Genomic DNA, 27,784 nt, shown 5'->3' with positions numbered 1-27,784 from the left:
GGTGGTGATGCGAGTCGCAGGCCTCCGGGTGACCTCCACCACTGAATCACTAGTTTCCAGGCGCATCGGATGGATGCGGCTGCTTATCACCCACGCGGCAGTGGGAGTGACCCATTAATTATAGACGCATGTGTAATTAACCGGCACCAACCCAGAGGTAGTCAAGCAACACTTTCCCGTAATTCTCAAAAGATATCAAAACAGATATTTTATAAATAATTGTGCAACAATTATTTAAAAACAAATACGAATAGGGCATTGAGACTCGAAATATCGTGTAAGATGCGTGTATATATTGTGACGTGTGCGTGTGCTTGCGCGTCGTGTGTTATAAAGCCACAAATCAATTACAATTATTCCCAGTTGACAATGTAATTAAAGTCAAGGCTAATACAGCGGTTCCAGTCTCTTATCTGGAACGGAGACACATTTGGAAGGAGCGCAGTGTGCATATTAAAGTCTTGCAGCTACTGCATCGAACGTAAAAGGGTGCGGGGGTGGGTCCGTCCATGCAAAAGTCGCAATTCCTAACTGTTATTTCGTTTCCAAGCGACAGTGTTCTTTTGAAGTTTCCGTTTTGGGTTCCGTGTTATCAATCGACCGGACAGATAACGATCCAACAGTGTTAATGTTTGTTTTTCATCATGCAAGAAAAAAACAGGGTGAATCGTCTTAGTGATAAAAGACCCCAACCACATTGCAGAGTTTTATTTTTCGTTTTGACTATTTGTAAGAAAACATTGACTCCAAATGTGGTGTAACTGGGATTACAAAGATAATAGTAATGTTTGATGAGAGGTAAATAGGCTAATGTAACAAACAAAACTGACCATTATTACACAAATTTTGGTTCATCTGTTGTAATGGATCTAATTTTACACTGGATGTAAAGTTAATTTATGCATCTGAAAATTTATTCCTTTATTTTAAATCGATGACAGTTCCGTGCTGCATTTCCGGGTTGTAATCCCAAATAGTTTACTTTCATTTCAAAATCTAAAATACATAGGACAGTGATTAAAGTCACTATCACAGTGCAGATTAAAGAGCGATTATGTCGAAATGTATCAAGGATTATCAAAACAAACGCCCCGTTTTTAGTTTTCCCCGTCATTAGTTTGCAACAATAGCTTCATGCGGTCGCTAGGCAACAGTACACGGGTATAAATGTATTTTAGCGGAGAAACAATTAGCTACAATTTAACGAATAAGTCACATGCTGCTGCAGGAAGGGTTTTGCAGGATGTTTGCTAACCATACGACGATTGTTAAAAAATAAAATAAAAAAAAGACAATCCGGAGGGGAAAAAATGCGATTCATGAAAAGTATTTTCCTTGTTTAAAGGAAAGCTTGGAGACTACATGCGCAATGCAGCATTCAAGGATCTACCAGCCTGACGTGCAGGGTCCACTTTTTCAAATTGATTTAGGATACTACCCCCACCCATTTTGTGCAAGACTTGTAAATGACACATTAAGCGTACAGAGACCCCCAAAGTTGACCAACGTTTCTGTTAGCACACAGAGAAGGCCTGTAGTGTGTTTAAAAACATGTTTTGGTACACTATATGTTCACTAGTCATCTTCATAAAGCGTCAAATTTTTTTACGTGTACATTTTGGCCACATGCTGTGGACGTGGATGCGTGTTCACGTGTACGCGCAAAAGCACCAGGGCAATAGCGGAGTGCGCGTATGAATGTATATATGACACGTGTTTAAATGCACGCGCCCGGCGTCCACGTATCATAGCTGCGTGCGTAACGCGTCGAATCCACGCGTGTACACGCACGTCCTGTCCTCCAGCCGCGGAGTGTCCCTTAAAAAAAAAAAAAAAAAAAACTTCCAATCCACGAGGCCAAATGATTTATCAAAGTGCTATTATCAAGAAAATGTCCCGCCAAGGGCACCTTGCTCTGCACTGACGCACGGAGCCCGGGAAAGAAAATCGGTGCACACTCTGGTTTGGCGCGCACACGAGCAAGTCAGCTCGCTCGCACCACTCGTCATTTCCACCCACAACACTTTGAGCCTGTCCGGAGAACTCCGCGGAATGGTAAGTGTTTCCAAACAGCTCGTTTTGTCCTCCTTGCGTACGGTTTCTCATTCTTTTTCGGAACATTTTTGACTTTGTCACATGGGTGTTGGGACTCATTTCTTTGCGCTGTCTGTCGGTGGTGCTGAAATGTGCCATGCAATCGGATTTGACTTCACTCCTTATCCCCACACATAAGATACTTCCAGGTTTAGTGACTTTAGTTATTTAACAAAGTAGTATGAGATCCAACCTGGGCAATTACAACAGTTTTCGTCCAGTTCGTTCGTAAAGCCCTCATTATTCTCAGATACTGCATTTCCAGGTCGTCATTTATAATTATGCGCCCCAGGTCAATCGGCGGTAATGCCGGTGGTTGTGCATGCTTGCCGGGGAGAGCGAAGCCGCAGAGACCCGCAGCAGCTTGTCTATTGCCCATAAGAAGAAAAAAAACGTGTGTGTGTGGCTGAATGACACGAGGGGGAAATGGGCCGTAAAATTAAAGAATCCCGCAGAACGACAGAAGAGGGGGTTTAGAGCAAAGCAACCCCCTCCCACTAACGCACACACACATCCCCACAGCCGATCCACACCGTGAGCTGTGAGTAGAGAATGCGTCCCCATAACGTGGCAGAAAGACACTTTTCCCACCGTTTTCACACCAACGCAGACATGTGCTGCGTCCAACCGTCACTCGTCCACTTTGTGCACTTGTGACACTTTGTCGCGATCATCCCCCCCCACCCCACTTGCATGTTCCAGGACGAGCAGAGAAACATGGCCAAACAACCGGTGGCCCACATCCCCACGCAGCAGCCGGACGGAACTGCGGGATTAACAGCCAACAAACCCGAAATCATCCCCACTCAACCGGCCACTCCTCAGCACAACCACCCGGCGCCTCAGCCGCCGCCTCCATGCAACGAGAGCCAAACTTTTTGCCCCACGGAAAATATACAGGGAGCACCGGACGCCAATAAAGCATACGGGACGTTCAAAAACAATCCACCTGTCGTCCCGGCGACGATGACGGCCAATTCGGCCTTTGGGAAGGAGCCCCCGGTTGCTTCCTGCGGGGCTGGGGCGCAGTACGCGGAGCAGAACAACACCGCTTCCAACTGGACCCCTTTGAGCCAGACCACCGTCGTACTGGGAATTGATGGCAACATGTCTGTTCAAACCGGCTCCTTGAGTCGAGTAAGTCTGCGAAAAGAAGCGCTTGACTGCATGCTTCCTGCAGGTTGTGATTTGAATTAACATGTTTTGTTCTTGATGTGATTGCAGCAAGCTGGTTAGAACGTGTGATCGTTTCCCACATTTCTTGTCAAATCGATGCGCACTCTGTACCAACGTATATTATTCAACGAAATAACGAGTTTGTGTCTCTTGGCAGACTTTTGGGAAACGTGGACATGGCCGCAAAATGCTCGCTTGCATTCCGGGTTGGGCTATGTTGGGTCTTTCAATGTAGTCACATTAGTTCAAATGCCAACATTTTATTCATCTGAGTGTATTCTGGAGCATGTCACGTGTACATTAAGGGCGTGAAAGGATGCGTTGCGTGGCTTTGGAATGATTTATTCAAACAGTGTTTTACATCTAAGCAAGACGTTTTTTTGATGTGTGTGAAGTGACACAAGAAATTGTTGCTCTCGCGATAGTTACATTTTTTTTCTTTGCGAGTCTATAATGAGATTTACACCAGATTGCGGATTAATTCTCCTCCTTCTGTCTTGCTACATTATTAATGAAACTTTGTGTGTTTTTGAGACCCACTGTTTTGATAGAAGCTCGTTATTAGCACAAATGCACAATTTGTGGGCTAATTGTCTCAAAACCGCAGAAGTGTTCGTTCGTTCCAAAAAATGCTCTCAGAATTTGGGCCCCTGGGGCGTTTTTTTTCCTTCTCCAACTAAGAGATAATTTTGAAAATGATCTCGTCGTTTTTTCCTCAGGACGAAGGCGACGACGACGAGGGAGGGGACGAGAACAAGGCCAGAGGAAACTGGTCCAATAAACTGGATTTTATTCTCTCCATGGTTGGCTATGCAGTGGGATTGGGGAACGTGTGGAGGTTTCCTTATCTTGCTTTCCAGAACGGCGGAGGTAAGAGAGATGTGGAATTTGACACTATATAGAAGAAATAATAAAATAGCACCCTAAACAAAAACGAAACTTAAGTTTATTCATAACATCTCCCGCAGGCCCTTAGCGGCACAAATATTTTATTGAAAAATATTAACATAGTGAAAGTAATAATAATGATAATACGCTTGTATTTATTATATACTTTCATCAATAGCATATGCATCTTTACATATATCATTTTGTGTAACGAGTTTTATAACCGCCAATATGTTGAAAATGGCAGCGGTCTGCATTAAATACTAGAAACTAGATTTTTGGGGGGGGGGTTAGCAAAGCATTGTTTTTATTCTTTTATTATTAATAATAACAATAGCAGTAATAGTATTTTCAATGTCCTGTAGCCTATTATTATTAGTTTTGCAATTTCCTGTCCCCTGTGCAGATCTATTATGGATATTGTTGAATATTTACCAGCCTATTATTGTTATCCTTGCAATTTTCTGTAGCCTGCCTATTATGTCCCTCACAGGTGCATTTTTGATCCCTTACCTGACAATGTTGGGGATCGCCGGCATCCCCATCTTTTTACTGGAAGTGTCCCTGGGCCAGTTTGCCAGCCAGGGCCCCGTGTCGGTGTGGAAGTGCATCCCGGCACTACAAGGTACACTGGCCCTTGCAATCAACTGCAACAGCATTCACAATACTCACCAGTCTCCACTTTCCTTAAGAGTAATTGCTATATTTCGTCTCATTTATTTATTTTAGGTTGCGGGATTGCCATGTTGATAATATCTGTCTTGATAGCCATATACTATAATATTATTATGTGCTGGACACTGTACTACCTGTTCGCTTCGTTGAAGGGCTCACTGCCATGGGCTAACTGTAGGAATGCGTGGAACACGGTGGATTGTAAGGACAAAGACATGCTGCTATTAGGTAAGACACACACACACACACACATTCACAATTCCTACACAGTGCACATACACGTGCACGCACGTACACGCTCACACAGTGCACAATGCGCAATGCGTCACGATTCTCAGTCGAGGTGTCCTGCAGAAAATGAAGGCTGACCTGTGATCTAATGCGGTGGTTTCCATTCAACACCTCTATAGACAATACATTTAATTTTGAGGTTTTTTTTTTTTTTTTTTTTGACGAGACAGACAACCTAATGTGACCACATACAATATTGTTGTGTTAATCTATACTTTGCCAGACCAGATTAACTTGTTTTAAGAATATAATAGCAGTTGGATCGTTCCTATAATTTCATTTTTTGTTCGTAAAGCGTGTAAATAAAAACGTGAAATAATGTTTTGGCTGTGGTAAAATGTGAAGGCATGCGATTGAAAAGAATATGCGTGGAATTTGTATCGAAATTTAACGAATTTCTCGTGATATTTGCCTCTTGAGATTGTGTGAATTCAGCACAAAAAACTGCTTGCTTGACATATTTACTGTACTGACTGAGCTGCTGCTGCTGCTGCTGCAGTGCTGCAGTGTGCGCAGCACTGACCCCGTCTGGCTGTTAAAAGAACTGCTTGCTCTGGCACTCTTTCTCCAAAAACGTCAGACCCTCCTTAATATCTGGCCTCTGTGATGTGAATTTATTTCTAAAAGACACGTCATGACAAGTGTGTATCTAGTTTAGAGACACCTCTGACACAACAGTGTGCGCGTTTGTGTTAAACTGTATTAGATTTTGTCACATCTCGTCAGAAGTGGCAAAAGTTCGATTGTGTTAAAGCGCTAATTAGCCTTGGCTCGATATTTATGCTGTCAAAACATGTATTTCCATAGCTTGAGTAACGTTCTGAATTGACTAGCAAAAAAAAAAAAAGCAAAATTAGAAAATTATACCTCAAGGGGGGGAAAAAAAATTTCAGCGTAAACGTACATCTATATATATATATATTTTTTTAACATTCTTGCTACTCCTTGTCGTCGTGAATGTTCCATTGATGTTCTTGTTTGCTGCTGTCCCTGTTTTTCAGCCTTTACCTCTGTCGTTATCCACTGATGAGGATGAAAAAAAAGCCTATAGAACAGTACAGCATAAAAAGAATACAATGATTGGCAAATCCTTTCCACCTATATTCAATTAAATACAAAGACTAGAGATTTAATGTTGGAACTTGATTGTTTTTTTGGGGGACAAATATTCAATCATTTTGAATTTGATGGCTGCCTGACGTTCCCAAGAAAGCTGTGACAGAGGCATGTTTGTTACCGTGTTACATTACCGTTCCATTTAACAACCCTCAGTAAGCATGTTGAAGCTAAGGTGGAGTCTTTCCCATTCTTGCCTGATGTACAACTTGAGTTTCTCAACCCTCCGGGGTTTCCATTGTCATATTTTTCATGTGATAATGTTCCTGAGCCCACTTGTCAATTTCCTTTACACAATGATGCCAGTGTTTAGTGCAGTGTCACCTGAGGGAATAAAGGTTATTATGGAATGTAGATGATAAAATCCCTAAAATCTTTGCAATTGTATGTTGATATAAGGTTGTTCACAAAGTGATGAACCTTGCACCATCCATGCTTGAAATTCTTTTGCGGATGTTGCTTTTACAGTATACTCACGACACTGACCTTTTCCAATTTCCACATCTGGATCATTCCTCAACTTTCCCAGTCTTTTATTAGCCCTGTCCGATCTTTTTTGAAATGTGTTGCAGGCATCAATTTCAAAATGAGATAATATTAGCTCATTAACTGCCAGACATTTTCAGACCCGCTTTTACCCTAAGGTTTGAAAAAAAATTGAAAAACAAATATAAGTAAGTAAGTTCCTGGGATTGAATGGCTGGACTGTGAGAAGACAAACAAAAACGTTTTTGGCAGTGAATGAGTTAAACAAAAAAAAAAAAAATCATAAATTAAAAAACAACAACAATCACTTTCATCATCGTGAACATTAAATATGTTGTGATTGTAGTGCAGTCACTTGACTATGGTCTGAAAAGGATTTGAAAATCCTTGTAGTCTGTTTTTATTTACATTTTACACAACATCCTAACCTCTTTGAAATTGGGGTTTGTACTTTTTCCTGACCTTTTTGTACCTTCTTTGGTTCAATGAATGTCGGGATGTCATTTATTTCATCAACTTTTTCTATGAATCAAATTGAAGCATCTGATTTCTTCTCGCAACAGACTCCTGCATCTTGCGGGACAGAAACTTCACCTCGATCAAGAACACCTCTTTTTGTCTGTCTGCCAACACTGTTGGAAACCTGAGCAAACTATTAAACATGGCCGTGGAAGGTGGAAAGACATATGTCAGCCCCAGTGAGGAGTACTTCAAGTGAGTGAAGCTTCTAGCTGGTGAGAAAAAATAATCTATCCCTTAAAGCTACTATTTTTTTAGGTTCTCATGTGAACATATCACTTAATTTTTCCGTCCTACCGGATGTCCAGATTTATATTCTCTTGTATCCTTTGACAAAGGCAAAGACCTAAATTCGATCAAAACAAAAGTGCAATTGAGCTGTCCTACACTTCTGTTGTGAAACCTTGCAGTATAGTGCAGAACTGACTGCATCATATATTGTCTGTAATATTTTGAAACCAAAGGTCCTCAACTTCGGTGTGTGATGCTTTTTTTGTTTTTTTTATTGACTCCCCCCTCTCCCCTCCTCCCTTAATTCAATTGTCTTACAAAGCACTGCTAAAGTATGGCAAAAAAAAGTGTACAGTATTGACAGTATAGTGTTGTTGTGTGCTGGTGTTTGATGACTCCTCCTGCAGGTATAATGTGCTGCACATCTCCAAAGGCATTGAATATCCAGGAGACATTCGCTGGCCTCTGGCAGGCTGTCTGTTTCTGGCCTGGGTCATCGTCTACGCCTCTTTGGCCAAGGGAATCAAGACATCAGGAAAGGTAACGTTGGTGTTTTTGCACTTCAAGTGAAAATCAACCCAAATGTTGTTTTTTTTTCAAGAATATGTTCTATGCAGGCCCACTAGTTGAAATGCGGCATTCTGATTAATATTGTGTTTGTGGAATAGGAGTTAAGCAGAAAAATGCACCCATTTTTAGCCATCTCAGGAGGCGGCCATTTTGTCACTTCTGTCGACTGAAAATGACATCACAAAATGCTCAGGGCTCAGGTAACGACCAATCATGGCTCAGCTTGAGAAAACAGGTCAGCCGCGATTGGTCGTTACCTGAGCCCTGAGCAACTTTGATGTCGTTTTCAGTCGAGAGAAGCGACAAAATGGCCGCCCCCGGAGATAGCTACAAACGGGTGGATTAACTCTTATTTCACAAACGCAATATTTATCAGAATGCCTTGTTTCAACTAGTGGGCCTGCTTAGGACATATTCTGGAAATAAATATGTTTGGGTTGACTTCCACTTTAACTACAGCATCAAAGAAAAAACATGTGAAACACTACAAACACTAAAAGTTTCTGTATTTTTCTTGTTGTTTCACAACTCAAATAACTTACACGTACACATAATAACTACTTGTACATGTTAAAAAAGAACACTTTTTTAGATCTGATTCCGAACCACATCTGATAGCTTAAACCCGAGTTGAAATGGATGCCACAGTCTTTATGGCAGTAGAAACATGGTCTCTCCCAGTTTATTAGCAAAATAAGTAATCACGATAATGACAATCAATACAGTATATTGGAGGGGTTTTTGCATTTATCTAAGAGTAGTCAATGATTACACGTTCTAAGAAATTATTGAATTTTTAAAAAAGTGGATTGTATGGGTTTAAAAGTCAACTACAGTTGAGGGCCTCATCTCAAGGGTTAAAATGGTTGTTTTGGGGAATTAGGGTTATGTTCATACAGTCTTGTATTATACTGTCCTCTTGTGGACAAAATGATCTTTGCATCCTCACAAAACTGATTCTGAGGAAAATTGTTCTTGTTACGCATTTTGTTGTCAGTCACAGAATGTTCATGATTTTAATTTGAATATATTTGAAAAAAAAAGATTTTTATTCTTTCAGGTAAAATTAAATATGCACACTACTATGTATCCATACACGATTCTATTCTCACAAAAAGTAAGGGATGTGCATCCCAGGTAGAAATTTTCTATAAGCTAACTATAGTGTTTACTTTTTGCACAACCTGGTGTTCTCAAAAAGTGCTGAACAGCAAAATTCACAGCAAGTCTTTGCTCTATGAAAATAACCCAGGATGTTCATTCTTCTTGTAAACTTGGCAAAGGCTAGCTAGCTACTGTTCATCTCATGATGTCAATATGTGAACAGCATGGTGGGGATGTTAAAACTTTTTAAATGCCACCTAATTAAACCAGGAAATGTATTTGTTAATTAGTGCATCAACTATTGTGAATTTTGCCATAAGCTTCCTGTTGGAAAACAGCAAGTTGCACAAATAGTTCTGAAATGTGCGCAAGTCAACCCCGACATATTTTTTTTCAAGAATATGTTCCCAGCAGGCCCACTAGTTGAAACACGGCATTCTGATTAATTTTGCGTTTATAGAATATAAGTTAAGCAGCAAAATGCAACTCGTTTTTAGCCATCTCTGGGGGCGGCCATTTGTCTTCTGTCGACTGAAAATGACATCACAACTGCTTACAAACGACCAATCACGGCTGACCTGTTTTCTGAATCTGAGACGTGATTGGTCGTTGGGAGCAGTTGTGATGTCATTTTCAGTCGACAGAAGACAAAATGGCCGTCCCCGGAGATGGCTAAAAACGAGTGGATCAACACTTATTCCACAAACGCGATATTTATCAGAATACCCTGTTTCAACTAGTGGGCTTTCATAGAACATATTCTTGAAAAAAAAAATGTTTGCGTTGACTTCCGCTTTAAGTTAAAGCATAACGTTATACTACTACTCTCTCATGTGTATACAAATCGTTGTTTGTTATGTATTCTTGTCGTTGTGTTTGCTCATTTTTTTTTTCCCCCAAACCCATACTGTGCCCCTCCCTTATAGGAGCATCTCACCCTTCCTCATGTTTTTCTTTTCCATATAAGAAAATCGGGGCACTGTTGCTTCACTGCCCCCCCCCCCCCCCCTGACAAAGAACAGAACTCCTAACATCATGCTAGGAGCACCAGCATGCATTATGTTGTTTTGCTGCAGCCATACAATTATATGATACTGTATTATAATCATTTGACTGTCTTGCGTTTCCTGTCGCTTCTTCTGAAAGGTGGTGTATTTCACAGCCACTTTTCCCTACGTGGTGCTGGTGATCCTCCTGATCCGAGGCGTGACCCTCCCCGGGGCCGCTGATGGTATCCTCTACTTCATCACACCAAAGTGGGAAAAACTCATGGATGGAAAGGTGCATGATGCCGGCGTGTTTTCCCTCAGTGCTTGAAGTATTTCACCTGCCACTGTCTCCAAAGTTTGATTCTCCTTCCTGCTCCTAATGTGGAGTGTCTCCTCCACTAGGTGTGGAAAGACGCAGCCACTCAGATCTTTTTCTCGCTGTCTGCTGCCTGGGGAGGCCTGATCACGCTCTCCTCCTACAATAAGTTCCACAATAACTGCTACAGGTAAACACACAAAAGGTAAACTATGCTTCTGGCAAATGACTTCAAACTGTCACCAAACTGTCAGCGTGTGATGATGCAATTGTTAGGATGACAGAAGCCTTCATTTCAAAGTACGGCTGCTCGTGACAATTTGAAATGGGCAAAATGTACGCTTTTGTGTATTTGTGTCTGAATTGTGCACGTGTTTTTATTATGTTGCCATGATTTTATTCAGAATTATTTATTCGTACAAAGGAAGCATATATTCCTTTTACAGGCAGTGTGAAGCGCTTCACATAAAATGTAGGGAACAATTCTAAAGAAACCAAATAAAGGCCCGTCAGATATCAAAAGACTTTTAGTGTAATTTTATTTTTTAAATATTGAGGACAATTTTGGAGCTCCAGCACTTTTATCATCCAGGACAAGATGTGTGCACATACCTGTGTTTTTACCAAACATGAACCCTACTTGGAAAGTGTTTATTTTCTCTCCCCACACACAAAAAATACACAAATTATTTTTACAGGCATTATGAAGCTCTTGGCATGAAATTTTGTGACCCCATTAACCTCAAGTGTGAATAAGACGTATGTAGTTTTCACCGAATGAAGAATAATGTACCAACATTCCATATTTATTGTTCGGATGATGCTCATGCTTTTTTTTGCTGCCTTTAGAGGGCGCTCCTGTTTCTTCATATGTGTATGGCGCTGACTTGCTTAGCCCTGTAAAATGTTTCACATTTCTAATTCTTTTCTTCTTTGTAGTTAATATTGGTTTGAGTGACTGTATTTTTTTCAGGCAGGGAAACAGAAACATGCCAATTTAAAATATGTGTTTCTCTCGTCTTTCTCTGTCCTGCAGGGACACCATAATAGTGACGTGTACAAACAGTGCCACCAGCATATTTGCTGGCTTCGTCATCTTTTCCGTCATTGGTTTCATGGCACATGAGTTGGACGTGCCAATTGACAAGGTGGCAGATGAAGGTAGGAAAGCAAGCCAGCATGTAGTATCTTGGCTGCTACTACTATTTAATGCTACACACCTGGGCAACTATCTGTGGAGACACATTTTGCAATTAGGTGTGTGTGTGTGTGTGTGTATGACCCAAGGTCCAGGCATAGCATTCGTGGTGTATCCGGAGGCTCTGACCAGACTTCCCCTGTCTCCATTCTGGGCTATCATCTTCTTTCTTATGCTCCTGACTCTCGGCCTGGATACCATGGTAACCTGTTAGCTCGTCTGTATGTTTATGTGTATGCATGTGATTGACTGTGTGTGTGTGTGTGTGTGTGCTAGAGAAGAGTCACTGTCGCAAAGACGGACTTTTATGTAGTTTTACGTCTTTGGTGTATCGTTCAACTGTTGTATTTTACAGGAAAAGAATCGTAGTCAAGGATCAAAGAAAGGTATTAGAACAGTCTTGGAATGGAAATATACATTTATTTTTTTCCCACATTAATTCCAAGATTTTACTCAAGAAAATATCGGTTCCAAGCTGCGTAAAAAAAAAATTGTTGTCGAAAAATGCGATTAATCGCAATCATTTATGGAAAATTTTGTGATTAAGTATATATATATATATATATATATATATATATATATATATATATATATATATATATATATATATATATATATATATATATATATGTATGTATGTATGTATGTATGAGAGAAAGAGTTTACTGTACTGGGCTCTGTGACCCAATGAAATACTTTAACTTAAATTGACTGTAGCAGTCATCCACACTAGGCTGAATGCCAAAGTAGAGTCTGAGCGTGCCCCCTGGAAAACAGGCAGTAACACAGCAGCATCTTAACAAAGGCAGAAATGTACCAACTCCATTGTTGAGTCTGTCTGCTTTAAATTCCCCGTCTTTACCAGCTTAATGCTTAATGCCAAAGTGATTACTGCCGCACACATTGACCCAATTAACATAAGTGGCCATTGATGCCGCCCATTGGGACAGATTGTGGATGGAGTGCTGCGCAACTCTCCAAATAGCAGGAGGGGGTCTGTGTGATTGGAGTGAAAGAAGCTAAGTTGGCTTTAGTGTTTTGGGGGAAATCTAAGAACGTATGCTAGTTGCTATATTACTCCAGTCCTAAAGGCTTTACACTGGCTCCCAATTAAGTGTAGAATAGATTTTAAAATTTTGCTACTGGTCTATAAATCACAGAATGGTTTGGGTCTCGAATACATGAATGAAATGCGGATTGAATATAAACCCAGTAGGGCTCCGAGATCTGCAGACTTGGGTCAATTAGTGGAACTGAGAGTTCAAGGTAAACATGGTGAAGCTGCATTTAGCTGTTACGCTGCACGCAAATGGAATAAGCTGCCAACAGAAGTGAAGTCAGCCCAGAGTGTAAATGCTTTTAAATTCAGGTTAAAAACTTTGCTTTTTTTTTTTCCTCATACCTTTGATTAAGGTCCTCTAGAGAATTTTACATCTTTCTTTCTTTTTTTTTTTTTTAAATGATTTTATATATTTTAGAAACCCACTTTTATTTCTTTACTTTTAAATGTTTTTAAAGTTTTCTCCTAATGCGCTTATACGTTGTAGTTTTGTTGGTTGCTTTTGTTTTCTCTACGTTGCTTTTGAAATGTTGTTAACTGTTGTGTTTGTAAATGCTTGTAGGTGTTGTCTTTGCTTGTGTGAAGCACATTGAGTTGCCTTGTGTATGAAATGTGCTATATAAATAAAACTGCCTCGCCTTGCCTAGTAAAATACAAGTCAGGGACAGTTAAGACAATAACAAAAATATTATTGAATTTTTGGGTGGTTGTTTGCAGTGGTGTAAAGCTTTATGCATCATACTGTCAAATCACTACAGGCAAATCTCATCTTGTCACATTGCAGTTCTTTACCTTTGCAAACTAGAAGCACCGTCATAAACTTAACAAAGTCAACCCAAACATTTTTTTTTTTTTCAAGAAGACGTTCTATGCAGGCCCACTAGTTGAAATAATGGCTAGCATTCAAAATTGATTCGTATTAGTCACGGAACATTCCAAGATTGATTTTCACAACTTTTTCAAAGGGGATCCAAATCGCCGTCAATCCTCAGCAAACAATTCCAGATACAGCAATAACACGGCCGCCCTCACATGTTGAGCAAAAAAAAAGCAAATAGGACGCAGCAGCACACAAACCAACAGGAAGAGTAAATGATGTCTCTTTGATTAGGCAGTGGCGGCTCGGAGGAAGCCGGGAAGGCATTTTGACTCAAATCGACTTGAGATGTTGACAGGAAATTAGTTTTGGGAGCGAGGCCAGAGGAGGTGGATAGATTGGTGCCATAGGGCTCTTTTTTTATTTATTTATTTATTTTTGGAACGCACGTACACACCCGTAGAGCACAGAGCCACCAATGTAATTTTATTTGCATGTTTGTCTATCCATCCTCTTTTCTCGTAGGCCTTTTTAAAAAGCTTTTTTACCGCCTTGGAGTATTTGAAACTCTTGACAGCCTCCTACTGCAGGGTCTCTGTGTCGCAATCTAAACCCTTTGCGTTGATTTGTTTTTCAATCTGTCCCTGCTCAAGATTGGGATAAATACATATATTTAGTTGATTGAACGAATACATGGGAACATGGTGAAAATATGTTACACAGAAATGCCGCAGAAGCTCTTAATGATGCAGCGTGTGCTTACTGAGAAGTAGCCGTCCCGTTTTAAGGAACATCCTCATCAACAGTGATGCCGGAAACGCGTTAGTCACACGTTAACATCGTAATCAGACATCAGTTATTTATCAAATGTCACAAAACGATACGACAGTATACGGAATATTAATTCTACTTGAAGGTGACAGCAGTATTTTAAAGTGTAGTACCTCTTTCCACCACCAAAGGCAGTGCAGCTAACCACCTCCAGGTTGCAGCAGTGAGAAAGAATTGACACGATTTAGCACATACTTCTTAGCCACAGTGACACATGAGAGACACTTTTAGACGTTAGACACTTCCTAACGCCATAGTACTCACTAAAGGCGCTGAAAGACGAAGTCAACACAAACATATTGTTTCAAGAATATGTTCTATGCAGGCCCACTAGCTGAAACAAGGCAATCTGATAAATATTGCGTTTGTGGAATAAGAGTTAATCCACTCATTTTCAGCTATCTCAGGGGGCCGCCATTTTGTCACTTCTGTTGACTGAAAATGACACAAGGTAACGACCAATCACGGCTCACCTGTTTGGAAGCTGAGCCATCATTGGTCTTTATCTGAGCCCTGAGTAGTTGTGATGTCATTTTCAGTCAACGATATAAATAAATGTATGTGTGTGTGTGTGTGTGTGTGTGTGTGTGTGTGTGTGTGTGTGTGTGTGTGTATATATATATATATATATATATATATATATATATATATATATATATATATATATATATATATATATATATATATATATATATATATGCTAAGTCTTTTTTTAAACAATACAAAAAACAAGTAGCCCATTTATGTTGAATCAAATCCAGGAAAAGAGTCCATTATTTTTTTAAATAATTATTATGGTAAGACAAAAAGGTTCTTTATTTATTTATTTCATAAAAACAAGTGTTACACTTAAATGTTACTGTTAAAAATGCACTTCCAATTATGTTTAGCAGGGTTGTTGGTATTTGCTAAAGCTAACAATTAAATTAACTTGTAATCTAATTAAGTAATCAGTAAAGTAACCAAGTTACTTTTTAAAGCAAGCGATCAGCAAAGTAGCAAAGTTACTGCAAGGTATCTGTGACGACACTGCGTGTCAATCATGCAATGTATCATTTCCAAGCTCTGCTTCCGTATCCCCCCCCCCCCCTGCTCTTTCCTTTCACAGTTTGCAACCATTGAGACCATCGTGACCTCTGTGTCGGATGAGTTCCCCAAGTACTTGAGGAAGCACAAACCGGTCTTCACCCTGGTCTGCTGCGTCGCCTTCTTCATCCTCGGGTTCCCCATGATCACAGAGGTATCGTGCGCCTCAGACAATTCAAATCCTAAAGTGACTGATTATGTTTTACGCGAGCCATTTCATAAGGTATGAGTCAGTGTGAAATGTTCAGTGTTAATCATGTGTTTGTGTGTGTGTGCTAGAATGGCATGTACATGCTGCAGTTGGTGGACACGTATGCGGCCTCCTACTCCTTGGTCATCATTGCCATCTTTGAGCTCGTGGGGATTTCTTATCTCTACGGTGAGCACAGAAACTCTTGGTGGATAGCCTTTTGTTTTTCCTCACATTGTCCGCCATCATGAAAGGTCATCCCTTTTAGAAGGTCATGATTGGGTGTAATAAAACGGAGTAAAGTTGACATTTTGTGCAAGCTGTGGGCAACCATGTCGGGCGTTGGAGACACCTCAGTCTTTTGGTTTTTTTTCTCGTCGCAGTAAATTTTAAAAACGGAATTTTAACATCTTAACTGATTCCTGTCGGACCCCACACATGGCACAGAAAATATTGGTGAAGTGTTTACTTATTTCTCATATTGTGTGACGTACTCGAGATGACCAACACGGCACACTTACGCATACGTTATGGTCAATCATATTAGATGTCTCTTGTACTTTAGGACCAAGACTAAACTGAGAGAAGACGCATGGTGCTTCACTGCCAGAAAGTACAAAGACAAAGAAAGAGTAGTACTACAGTACTAAATAAATAAATAAATAAATACATTAGAAGAAAATAGGCTAACTGGATGCTTATCCGTCAACTTGCAAACTCTATTTCTTGTCATTTTTAGACAACGACTTGCTCCTCTTTTTATATCCGGCAACAGGTCGCTACCCAATTGGCTATCATTCCTTTTTACACTACCATATTCACCCATATTCAGCAAATCTGTCCGTGCCTTGGCCCATCTCTGTGTTGACCATGCACAAGGATTTGCAACAAGGATCTGCGATCGTAAATATTGAACAGGTTTAACATTGTTGGCTCGTTTTTCTAGTAGATCTGTGGAGGGTAGCCAAAGCTTTCCTGAGAAAGACAAAGGAGCCGTAGTTGGCTGGCTGGTCGTCATGCATTGATTTACACCAATTGATTTCTGTCTCTGTTCTTAATACCCATTTCCTGTCTCTCTCTTTTTTTTAACATGAGCTTTTTTTAGTTTACAATATTGCAAGTTTTTATACAGTATCATGAGCTTTTTATATATTTCCAACCTCACTACAATATCATGATAATTATCGAATCGTGAGGTTCATATCGTGATTATGGATATCGTTACATCCCTATAGTTCACACGGCTGAATATTTCTCGTAATGGCTCCAAAAATAATCTTATCAGATAATCCTGCCGTGTTGGGTGTGCTCAGACTGATCTCGACCACTTGGGAGGACGCCCGATCTCAAATCGATTGTTTCGGCCCGACCTCGCACCGTGTGTGTTGTGCCTCGAGGACAGTCGACAGTGACGTGCAGCCAATCAGAAAGCGAGGTGACGGTGCTAAGGAAGCGCAGTGGGAAACCAAAATCAAAACAGTCATGGCGCAACAGAGCCCAACTTTTTTTCTTTTGGTCGCTTTTTTCCCGCTAAAACTAATCTACAAACTAGCGCCACTATCGAGACACAATGTGAGATCCATGCTGCCTCCTTGTCCGCCATGTTTGTTTTACTCGGAAGCCACATTTAATCTCGAGGGGTTTTGTGAGATTTTCCATCTGATTCAACTGATTGGCTGCACACCACACACGGTTCGTTCGAAACCGTTACACCAGTGATTTTTTTTTTTTTCACGTGTGGGGTCTCTCAAAGTATGGAAGTTGGCTGGCAATTTTAAAATCTTGCCGTGTGAACCAGGTTTTAGCTTGATCCTTGCGGAGTGGCGTCATTCTCGTGTTGACCACTAGATGTCTCTCTTGTAAAGCCAAGCATCCGCAAACACGCACAGCGCAAATGAAACTTCACCTTCAGTTTGCCTGGCCATCAGATAGCATGTCACACTGACTCGTCTCTTTATGCCACTCGATGTCTTTTGTCAGACAGGAATGAGGAATGAAGCCACCTGCTCCATCCTCCTTCTTGGGCAAGCCAGAGAATGATGATACTCCCTGGCTTGGAATTTCTCGTCTCGTTTAAGAGACCTTTTAAACCCTGGTTTGGTGACTTCATGCAATTTCGACTCTTATTTCATTTATTCATTTTCCCCCACTGTGCAGGGCTGCAAAGGTTTTGCGAGGATATTGAAATGATGATTGGTTTTCAGCCCAATCGCTTCTGGAGACTTTGCTGGGCCTTTGTGACACCAACCATTCTGACGGTGAAACACGCACACACACACACACGTGCGCAGTTGAAAAGTGTCCATTTTATTGCATTTCAAGTTCCAATTTCCCTGTAATGCTAGAATGCAAAATGACTTATTTTACTATTCCTATCATGTCACAAAGTTTAAATAGTTTTTGGATAGCAGGTTTAAAGTAGGGTAACATCATCGTGGTGTATTTTTATTCTGTTGTTTGGACTGGCCTCACTGTTGTTTTCTCAACTTGTCAAAATGCAAATTTTCCAGCACTTTCATGAATACTTTAAAACAACTGTATGCATTCGTTTATCTGCCAACACATCCATTTTGTTCCACTTGGGCTTTTCAAGGTCACGACTGAGCTTGAAACTTGCCAATTTAATTTTTTTCTGTTCAATTAAAGGTGCATTTAAGAGCTCCATTTCACTTCAGTCGATATTTATGATTTGTTTTCCACTTTGATTGATATATGCTATTGTTATGCCTCTTTTGGGAAAAAAAAAATTATAGGGCACGCATCTGCATTTTACTCACCACTGAATGGGGAACAATGTTCTTTTTCAAAATAACTATGGGTGATGTGTGCGGTCGCATGCTATCTGGCAGAGTGTGTCCAATGCACGGCTTCCCTTCCTTTCAATATTGGCCATGAGACAGAATATATATTAGTAATTGTGCTGAAAATCGCTGTAGCACCAAAGCAGGGCTGACGATGACAAATGGAGCCACACTCGACTGGCTGGTCGTCATGCGGTTCCCGTGAGGAATCCCATTTCGTCGGGGAGCTCATCGATTCACACTAATTTATTTCTGTTCTTTTTACCCATTTCCTGACTTCCTCAATTCCAGTCGAAAGTGCTGCTTATAGTTATTTTGTTCTTCGTTGCCCGTTCTTTCTCACACGTTTTTATGTCATCCGCCCTGGTTTGTTTCTATAGTATATCGAGCAGAGAGCGGGAGTCAAGTCATTAATTACAGCTCTTTTTTCAGGGCCTGTAAAGTCAACCCGCAGTTTTTCCACCTCCAGTTGTAATAGCAGTGCCAGTGGCATCATGGCATGGCTTTATGCTTTGACCTGGTACAAGAATTCAAGCAGCTCAGCTTTGTTTGATAGCCTGTGACAAACAGTGGTGCAGTTAGTTAGTAAGTAACGCGTTACTCAACAATGACTGCTATTTTGAGTAATTAGTAATCCAAAGCGTTACTCTATCAAATATAGTAGGTCTTGTTAAAGTTACTACTCATGAAGTTTAGTGCGTTTCTTTGTGACAAAACAAAGTTGATCAATTGTGCAACTGCCGAGTGTCGTATCTTCAAAGAAGGCAACAGCAGACAATTGCCACTCATCTGTAGAGGAGTCTAAAAATACTTTTTTATCAATATAAAAACAAGTAGACTTTTGATATTGAGTGAAATCCCGATATATTTTTAAAAAATATAAAAACAATTATTTATGTTAAATCTAATAACGCCTCACCTGTTTTCTGAAGCTGAGTTACCCGCGCCCCGAGTTACCTGCGCCCTGAGGGTCTGTGATGTCATCAGTCGACAGAAGTGACAAAATGGCCGCCCCCTTAGATGGCTAAAAAGAGGTGGATTTTACTGCTTAACTCATATTCCACAAAAGCAAAATTAATCAGAATGTCGTGTTTCAATCAGTAAAGCAAGTTACTTTTAAAATTGGGCATTTAGCAAAAAAAAAAAAAAAAAAAAAAAACTACAATAAGTTAGTTCTTCAAGGTAACTGGGGAAAATAGTTTGAGAGGTCTTAAATGTTGTTCAGGCCAGGAGACGGGGGCTGGCTTTGACAAGGTCTCGATGTAGTGGTACTTCAGCCTTACCTTGGTGGACCTCACTATGGGGCGTTGTCTTGCTGGAAATAAAAAATAAAAATCTTCATAGTTGCTAACCATCATCAGGGCTGAAGGCGGCAATTTGTCTAAGCACCGACTGAGTAGTGTAAAGCCAGGAAAAAAGCCCTTCAAGTTTGAGTAAGTCCACAAGGATTGAAACAGAACTGGAGTCAATCCCCAACTCTTTTTCCAGCACGGCAATTCTCCAAGGCATGCAGCCACGTACATTAATGTGCGGATGAAGGACCACCGGATCAAAGGAGTCCCCAGACCTGAACCCCATTGAAAACCTCTGGAAAGTGATCAAGAGGGCTTGATTGTCACAAGCCATCAAACAAAGCTAACTTGAAAGCTAGCCTGCTTGAACTCATGTGCCAGGAATGGCACAAAGAGTCACCCAACAGCCGTGTGAAAAGGCTGGCGGACAGCATGCCAAAATGCATGAAAACTGTGAGAGCAAATCGTGGTTCTTCCACAAAGTATTGATTTCTGAGCACTTCATCGAAACAACGCGTTAGAAAAGTATGAACTTTTTTGTGCGTTATTGGAAATCTGAAAGCACTAAATCTTATTTGTGATTTTGACCATTTTTTTCCCTGCAAATTTGTGTTTGGAATTTGGAGTAACCATAACCTTTTTTTTTTAGAGATACTTTTATATTTTTGCTACAATGGCAAGCTACTGTGTGCAGTTTAACGTGCCTTTTGTTGATTTGTTGATCCGTGCAGGGCATCCTGATTCTGAGTCTTTCTCAGTGGAGTGTTATGACATACGAGGACTACACCTACCCCACCTGGTCTATGGTGCTGGGATGGCTCATGGTTATCTGTTCCGTCATCTGGATCCCCATCATGTTTGTCATCAAGATGTACCTCGCTCCCGGCACCTTAATTGAGGTAATCATCGAGAGAGGCACTGTTGGCACATCAGCAATCTGATTCTCATCATCAGGGAAAGGCATGCTGCCAGCTGAATATTCATCCTTTTTTTGGTTGTTGTTTGTTTAAAGGTCCCGTTTAATTACCGTTGAATACTGTATATAATTCGATTTTCTCTCACAACCTCTGTTTCCACAGGAGCTATAACAGCTTGTTCAAGTGTGAACCTGTCATATTGCAAAAGCTTTATTGAGTTGACATAGATTGTTTTAAATAAACATTTTTAATAGCATTTGACAAAAATCGGATGAAAAAAGTATATTTATTGAATGAAATTCAAGCAGGTAGGCCAGTCGAGAAGCATTTAATTTACAATTTAGATAATAAAATAGCATGCAACAAACATGGTGATGGATATGGGGAGAGAATTGTCTCAAAATTTTTCACACAAATGTATTTACGCGTGTTTTTCAGGTCCACAAATACAGCCGCAATTTTCATGTTTGTTAATGTTGTGTCTACATTTATTAGGATTTATCATTTGTAAATATTCATCTCTGCTCGTGAATTGTTAAATGTTCATTTGTGGATCAGCAGGCTTGATTTTTGAGGCAAACGCCTCGCAGTTTCACACACACAGGCGTTGAAAGTCCCGTTCCTCCTCTGTCCACTAGGAGGCAGTGCTGCTGTCTCCACTGAACCGAAACGCGTAATCTCCTGTTTTTGTTTCAAAATTGGAAAGCGGAAAACGAGCCTTTATCTGATCTTCTATCATGTGTTTATTTAACACAAGTCAGGAAACAAAATACAACCATTATTTTTTTCCCTCGAGCTTGCTTTGCCTCGCCACGATTCTTCTGCTACAGTGAAGTAGAAAAAGAAGTAGCAGCAGCAGAAGAGCTTTAAATTTGTGAAAATCCCAGACATATGTATGGATCTGAAAAAATGAATATTTGCATGAATAATTTTGAGACAAATAACACAGACTGCACAGCTCACGTTGCACTTTACATTCTATTATTATCAAATGGGAAGAATGGAAAATGATTACGAAGCAACTGCATTTACTGCGTGGCCATTTAAAGCTGCATTTCTAATTGCTGTAACAGCAGCCAGTGAGGGATCTAGTTGTAAATTTCTGCAGATATTATTAGGAGGGACGGTGGCGGTGAATATTTGCCGAGAAGAAGCAGAAGAAACCCCCCAGAGTGTGTCTCAATTTTTCGACGCTATTGAACATATATATCCGGATAATTGGGACAATTATTGGGACACAAGTTCACACAAACACAAGCAAGTATCAGGAATAACGCGGCAACCTCCGTCTTTCTTTCTTGCAGCGTCTGAAGCTGGTTTGTTCGCCCCAGCCCGACTGGGGTCCCTTCCTGATGAAGCACCGTGGAGAACGCTACAAGAACATGATGGACCCACTGGGAACCAGCTCCCTCGGCCTCAAACTGCCCCCGACGGACTTCCAGCTTAGTTCCTTTTAGTAACAGCAGCCCCCGGAGAGTTCTAACCTTGGGCGGGTGGGGGTATGTCAGGAAGTGGAAGCCTTTTCTTTTTCCACCTTCCCTCTGCCTCCTTTTTCCCCACTTTGCGTTTCATCACCCTCTCCCTTTTGTCTTCCTCCTTCTCTCACGCTTCTCTCAGGGAGGAGGGCTGCCCGCCCAGGTGGAATCATCTCCACTGCTGCTGCTGCTGCTTTGTGCTCAGCTGATAGTCTATCATTGCCTCCCACTCATGATGATTACCGATTTCACCACCACCGTCGTGGGGGACTCGGATTCTTTGCGACCTCTTGTCATTAATGGACAGAGCTGCGATCTGCAATATCTTAGCTGCTCCCTATGGAGTTATATGTCTATGTGTCTGTGCGTGTGTGTGGCCTGTATGTGTGTGCGCTTGCTACCATATTTACGTGGGGGGCGGGACGGTCGGATGAATGCATTTGTCTCAGCGCAAGCAGACCCAGGAAATACTCGTGACAGAAAGACGACGGTTTGAAAATCTTGTTCCATCCACATGAAAATATCGGCAGTAGAAATATCACGGCTGCCCTGGTAATATTTACAAAAGCAACCGTATGCAGTTGTTTGATTTGACTTCCTACTTCAGCGGTGTGTATTCATAGTAGCCACTGCTTTGCGCGATAGGAAGTCGAGATTAGAAAATCACAAATTTGTGCCTCCTTAGACCGCGTGGAGCAGTCAACGCATTGCGTTCGGCGTTTTCATTCGATACACTTTTGACTCTGCCGGCTCGTAGATGCTTGCGGCGATATTTGTCGGTGACCACAGGGACCCTTTGTGAGAGTCTCTTTTTCTTTTTCCCTCGGTTACATCATACTGTATTAATCTTATCTGTCTCTACATGTAGGCCGTGCCAATCTGCCCTTTAGTTAATGATAAAGAAGCCATTTAACCTTTTTAAAGCTCTAAAACTCAGCCTGAGAGTCACTCTGTGCATCTATTTAGTGTATTTATTGCAGTAGGCTATTGTATGTATTGTGAAATTTAATAGTCAATTGTGAAAACATCACAATGTGCATTGCATTAATAGGCTCACTCACACAATAAGATTATATATATATATATATATATATATATATATATATATATATATATATATATATATATATATAAATAAATAAAATGTGCATATACATGACTATATCTGTAGCTTTCAGCAGAGGAGAGCGCTAGCACGACAGATTGAATGTGTGCGTGTTGTTTTTGTATAGCTACGTGCAAAGTGTAGGTTTCGTGTGTGTTGTCACGCCCCACAACGCTCGGAGCAGCTGTTACACGTGGTAAGCCAGAAAAAAAGCTTCTCCCTTCCTGGATGTGTTTTTGTCTTTATTTTGGTTGGTTCATATATAACAGACAATCGAGATTTTTAGGTCGTTTTATTACCTGACTTGTTTCGGCGTGTACTTCCGCCTTCATCAAGAGTGTCACTGTTGTGGTTGTGACGCGTCTTTATCCAGGTAATAAAACGACCTAAAATTCTCGATTGTCGGTTATATATGAACCAAGCAAAATATAAATAGCAAGGAAGATAAAATGAACTTAATACAACTAGTGTTTTTGTCTTAGACTTTGTTTTTGTGTTAGATGAGATAGCTCTGGAGACCTCTTTGCCATTTCAGACGAATGCTTCTTCGCTTGTCTGTATGTTCGCTTGAAAACAGGGTCTCAGGTATTCACAATTCCATCAAACGACTCTGCTCGTTGGAGCAATGATGGGATTCGATGCAGAGGAAAAACAGCATTCTTATGCTATGTGGAACGCCCTCATGGGAGTGCTTTCTCAATATTTCTACAGACCTAAAGCAATGGAAATGTTTCCGCCGTGGCCGCTGTGCCACACTGTTGACTGGGCATTCAAATGTAAGAAATCCAGTCTGGTCGCTGTGCGTGTTTGGTCCACTGGCAAATTACTCCCAAGTAGGCATGATTCCCTCTTCTGGGAACAACTTATAAGCTATACAGAGTTTCTGGAAATGCTGCATATACATGTAGCCGATATGCTCACTTTGCAGTCTCTTTAAATGCAACATGACGGGAGGTGTTCGAAATGGTGGGCTACTAATCAGCCTGCGGGCTCAAGCAATTCGGAGGTTAGTTAGTGCGACTGCACGTTTAATTGTGCTAAGGCTGTAGTTGACTTTTCAGCAGGTTTCAGTGGAATGCAATAACTGTTGCTCAGAGATGTGAAAGTCCCTGATTCTCGAAGCCATGCCTACCGGTAACTTAGATCACATTTTATTGACGTTGTGAAACCGAAACAATGCACACATTGATAAATAGCTAGCCTGCTTAATCCAGAGTGTTGCTTTTATTGAGCGCTTGTGTATTTAGCTTGAGTGTCGCCCTAGTGTTAGTTTTGACTGCATTCAACTATCAGTCGGATGTTTGCAGGGCAGTAGGAGAGCAAAGATGTGCGGGAATACCCATCCCTTTTTCCAAAATGCCCCATGTCGCCCTAGTGTTAGTTTTGACTGCATTCAACTATCAGTCGGATGTTTGCAGGGCAGTAGGAGAGCAAAGATGTGCGGGAATACCCATCCCTTTTTCCCAAATGCCCCAAATCCTGAAGCTCTAAACTAGAGTAAATGAGTTTAAAATAGTGCTGTCAAGCGATTAAATTTTTAAAACGAATTAATCGCAAACATTTCCCTGATTAATCGCGATTAATCGTATTTTTTATTATATAAAATTTATTTTTATTTTTTACGAAGCTTGGAACTGATATTTACCTGAGTAAAATCTTGGAGTTAAAGTGGAAAAAAAATAAATGTACATTTCGATTCAAAGACTGTTCTAATAGCTTTCGTTGATCCCTGAATAAGATTATTTTCCTGTAAAATACAACAGTTAAAAGATACACCAAAGACGTACAACTAATATTGTATTTGAATTTGGGTTTGCAAAATGTGCAAATTATTTTGTATTTCTACTATGAGCCGTCGAGCAACTCTTGAAAGTAAAACTACGTAAAAGTCCGACTTTGCGACAGTGACTCCTCTAAATTTGGCTGCACAGTGAGCAGAGGCCAGCTGCTACAGAAAGTAAATAAAACGGAGTTAACTGAGTTTTTTTTTTTTAGTGCATTATCAAATTCAAATTAATCTCCATAGTTAATGCTTTAACTTTGACAGCCCTAGTTTAAAGACAACCAACCACACACTTGATCATGGGACGGAGTGGATCGTATGCTCTCTGCAGACTTGAAAGACTTGATGTGCCCTGAGCTGTATTATAATGGGCTAAAGGGCGACAGCAATATCCGTGTCCTTCCGTTTCATTGACCTCTACTTTTTTTTTTTTTTTTGAGGGGGAAAAAAGTGCTAAATCCACATGGCTTCATGAAATATGACACTAATAAGCTTGCATGTGCAGTTTGTGTTGCTCAACTCAATGTCCATATATAGTGACTTCTTTCTCACTCAATATGTGTATGTCAATGCATGATAAGTGAGCTTTCTGTTTACATGAGACAGAAGTGATCAGAGGATGAAGAAACAAAAGGAACTTGATCATTTGAACTCATTTATGACTTAACTAACTTTGCCTGCAAGTCAACGTTTTGGCAGTAACCAAAGAAAAAAAAAATAGAAATGTAAAGAAAAAAGGATCATGTGATTTGTGTGTAGGAGGTTTAGCTACTGCCATACATGTTCCATGCAGTATATCTTGATGTTTGCCAATACGTTACAAAACATCTTCAGGTAACCATTGGCCTTATAGATGTCTTCTACTAGTACAATATAGTATGTATTTAAGATAGATCACCACGAAAAAAAAGAGCTTATTGTCCGTCTCAGTATTCCTATCGTTATGTCTGTATGTGTCAGTTTGGCACTTTACTGTGTGACCTATGACTGCATAGGTTAAATTTCTAATTACTTGAGTAATGTCATACATTTCTGTGTGTTCTCTGTGAGGCACAGCTGCCTATGGATATAGATATGTGCCTCCAACATGACATCATTTGACTTAGAAATAGAGTAGATATATAAATATATAAAAATATAAATATATATGTTTTAGATTTGGTGTAAGATATGAAAAAAAAAATATATAATATAAAACAAATATGTGAAATTCATTTATTTTCACTTGTCATCGATCTTTGAGGCCCTACCTCCAATTTTGTATTTATGTACAAAAATGCAATTGGATAATAGTATCTTTGCCAATAATATATCGCTATTATAAAATGAAATGTATACCCTATGATCAATAAACGTTATTTTCTTTCTTGGCTATTTGCTTGATTGGAACAATGCCAACTTGAATAAAGATGAGACTTTTCTCAAGCTGCCATCTCACGGCAAGTCTGAAGGGTTCACTACTGGATGAAAACAATGCTTCCTGGGAAATCGTAATCAAAGTCAAAGATGAAGAACAATCCAGCAGGCGAGTGGTACAACGTGTGCCACTTCCATGCTTGATTGTTGACCAAAGCTTGCATTTCTATGTCAAACAACTTCACACCAAGTCTGTGCTGCGCCCTTATTGATAGAATCTGAAACAGTTTTATGGTGGGAAAGTTGACCGATTCCAGGACAATAACTTCGTGGAACTGTGTGCTAGTTTTGGAATAGTTTACTTTCGTTACACTGGAAGAATTGAAAAATTCACCATTTGGAGAGAAATGCTTTGGTCCTGTCAAAGCAGTGTCCTGCTAAAAAAACAGCATAGATCAGAATGATTTTGTTTTGTTTTGGTACTGGTCTTGTATAAAGCAAGAATTAAACAGCAGTAGCAGCGAAAGCAAAACAGACACGATTCAAACAGATGAACATTTGGTCATAAGACCGTAAGACCAGCACAAAACACTAAACCATGCTGGTCTATGCTGTTTTTTTTTTTTTTTTTGTTTTTTTTTTTCTTTTTTCTTTCAGTAGGGCAGTAATTGCGAGTGGACATTTACTGATATTTAAGGGGAATTTGACCATATTACTCAGAAAACTTTAACAAAAGTCACCTTATTTTTGGGAGGTCAAAAGTGGGTTTATTAACTCATTCTATTGATTAATTTCACAATGGGCCTGAAAAAGTCTGGTACAGAATGAGTTAACTGGTTATCTTAATATCTGTAGTGACAAGGTTACCATTGTTACATAAAATTTTGCTAGGTTAGGCCAGGCATGGGCAACTGGTGGCCCTCAACCACACTTGGAGTGGGTTAGGGTTAGTTAATTTTTGAAAATAAAAATGTTTACTGTTGCTTAGCCATTGAAAGATGTAATGCTAGTATTAACCACAGGATGGCAGACATCGCCCACCTGCGCCCCCCAGCCGCCGAAGCTGGAATTGTGAAGAAGAGCGTGTCATGGCTGCCACCACATTTTTTTGTTCTTTTTAAATTTAGAAATTTCACATACAAACAATTAAGGCACAAATAGTAATACAAAAAAAAAAAATCTTGTAGGACATATTTTTCTCTTTAACAAGTAAGGAAAGTATTATTTAGTTAAAACACTCCTTATAAATTTATTACAGAAATTATTACTATCAAAGTTGAATCCTTCCACACAGAGTGAACTAATTTCTGGAGCATTACAATGCACCACATCGATCTCCAAAGTACATAATGTGCTCATATTTTGCCCTTATTAAAAATGGCATTTTGTCATACATTTGGTTGGGAAGTGTGCAATCC

At 40.2% G+C, this 27,784-nt stretch overlaps 1 protein-coding gene across 3 annotated transcripts; it reads left to right on the top strand.

The window, feature by feature from the left end:
• Window positions 1-1,857: 1,857 nt before the first annotated feature.
• Window positions 1,858-26,376, top strand: slc6a5 (solute carrier family 6 member 5). Of its 3 annotated transcripts, none has more exons than XM_086025788.1 (16): window positions 1,858-2,055; window positions 2,797-3,231; window positions 3,990-4,140; window positions 4,652-4,783; window positions 4,888-5,061; window positions 7,290-7,440; window positions 7,884-8,016; window positions 10,297-10,431; window positions 10,542-10,645; window positions 11,492-11,616; window positions 11,743-11,855; window positions 15,470-15,601; window positions 15,727-15,826; window positions 17,795-17,895; window positions 20,462-20,629; window positions 21,952-26,376. In XM_086025788.1, exons 1-16 carry the CDS (start codon window positions 2,053-2,055, stop codon window positions 22,102-22,104), a joined length of 2,310 nt encoding a protein of 769 aa, XP_085881914.1. In that variant the 5' UTR covers window positions 1,858-2,052; the 3' UTR covers window positions 22,105-26,376. The 3 variants fall into 3 exon arrangements, with proteins under 3 accessions (XP_085881914.1, XP_085881913.1, XP_085881912.1); XM_086025787.1 differs by lacking the exon at window positions 1,858-2,055 and having other exon boundaries at window positions 2,788-3,231; window positions 21,952-22,146; window positions 22,265-26,376; XM_086025786.1 differs by lacking the exon at window positions 1,858-2,055 and having other exon boundaries at window positions 2,788-3,231.
• The last annotated feature ends 1,408 nt before the right edge of the window (window positions 26,377-27,784 follow it).

Source organism: Filicampus tigris, chromosome 3 (assembly GCF_054856515.1).
Source record: "Filicampus tigris isolate MCC_2025a chromosome 3, RoL_Ftig_1.0, whole genome shotgun sequence".
Lineage (NCBI taxonomy): Eukaryota > Metazoa > Chordata > Actinopteri > Syngnathiformes > Syngnathidae > Filicampus > Filicampus tigris.
Note: the sequence above shows the minus strand (reverse complement) of the source record. Positions and strands in the feature narration are given on the sequence as shown.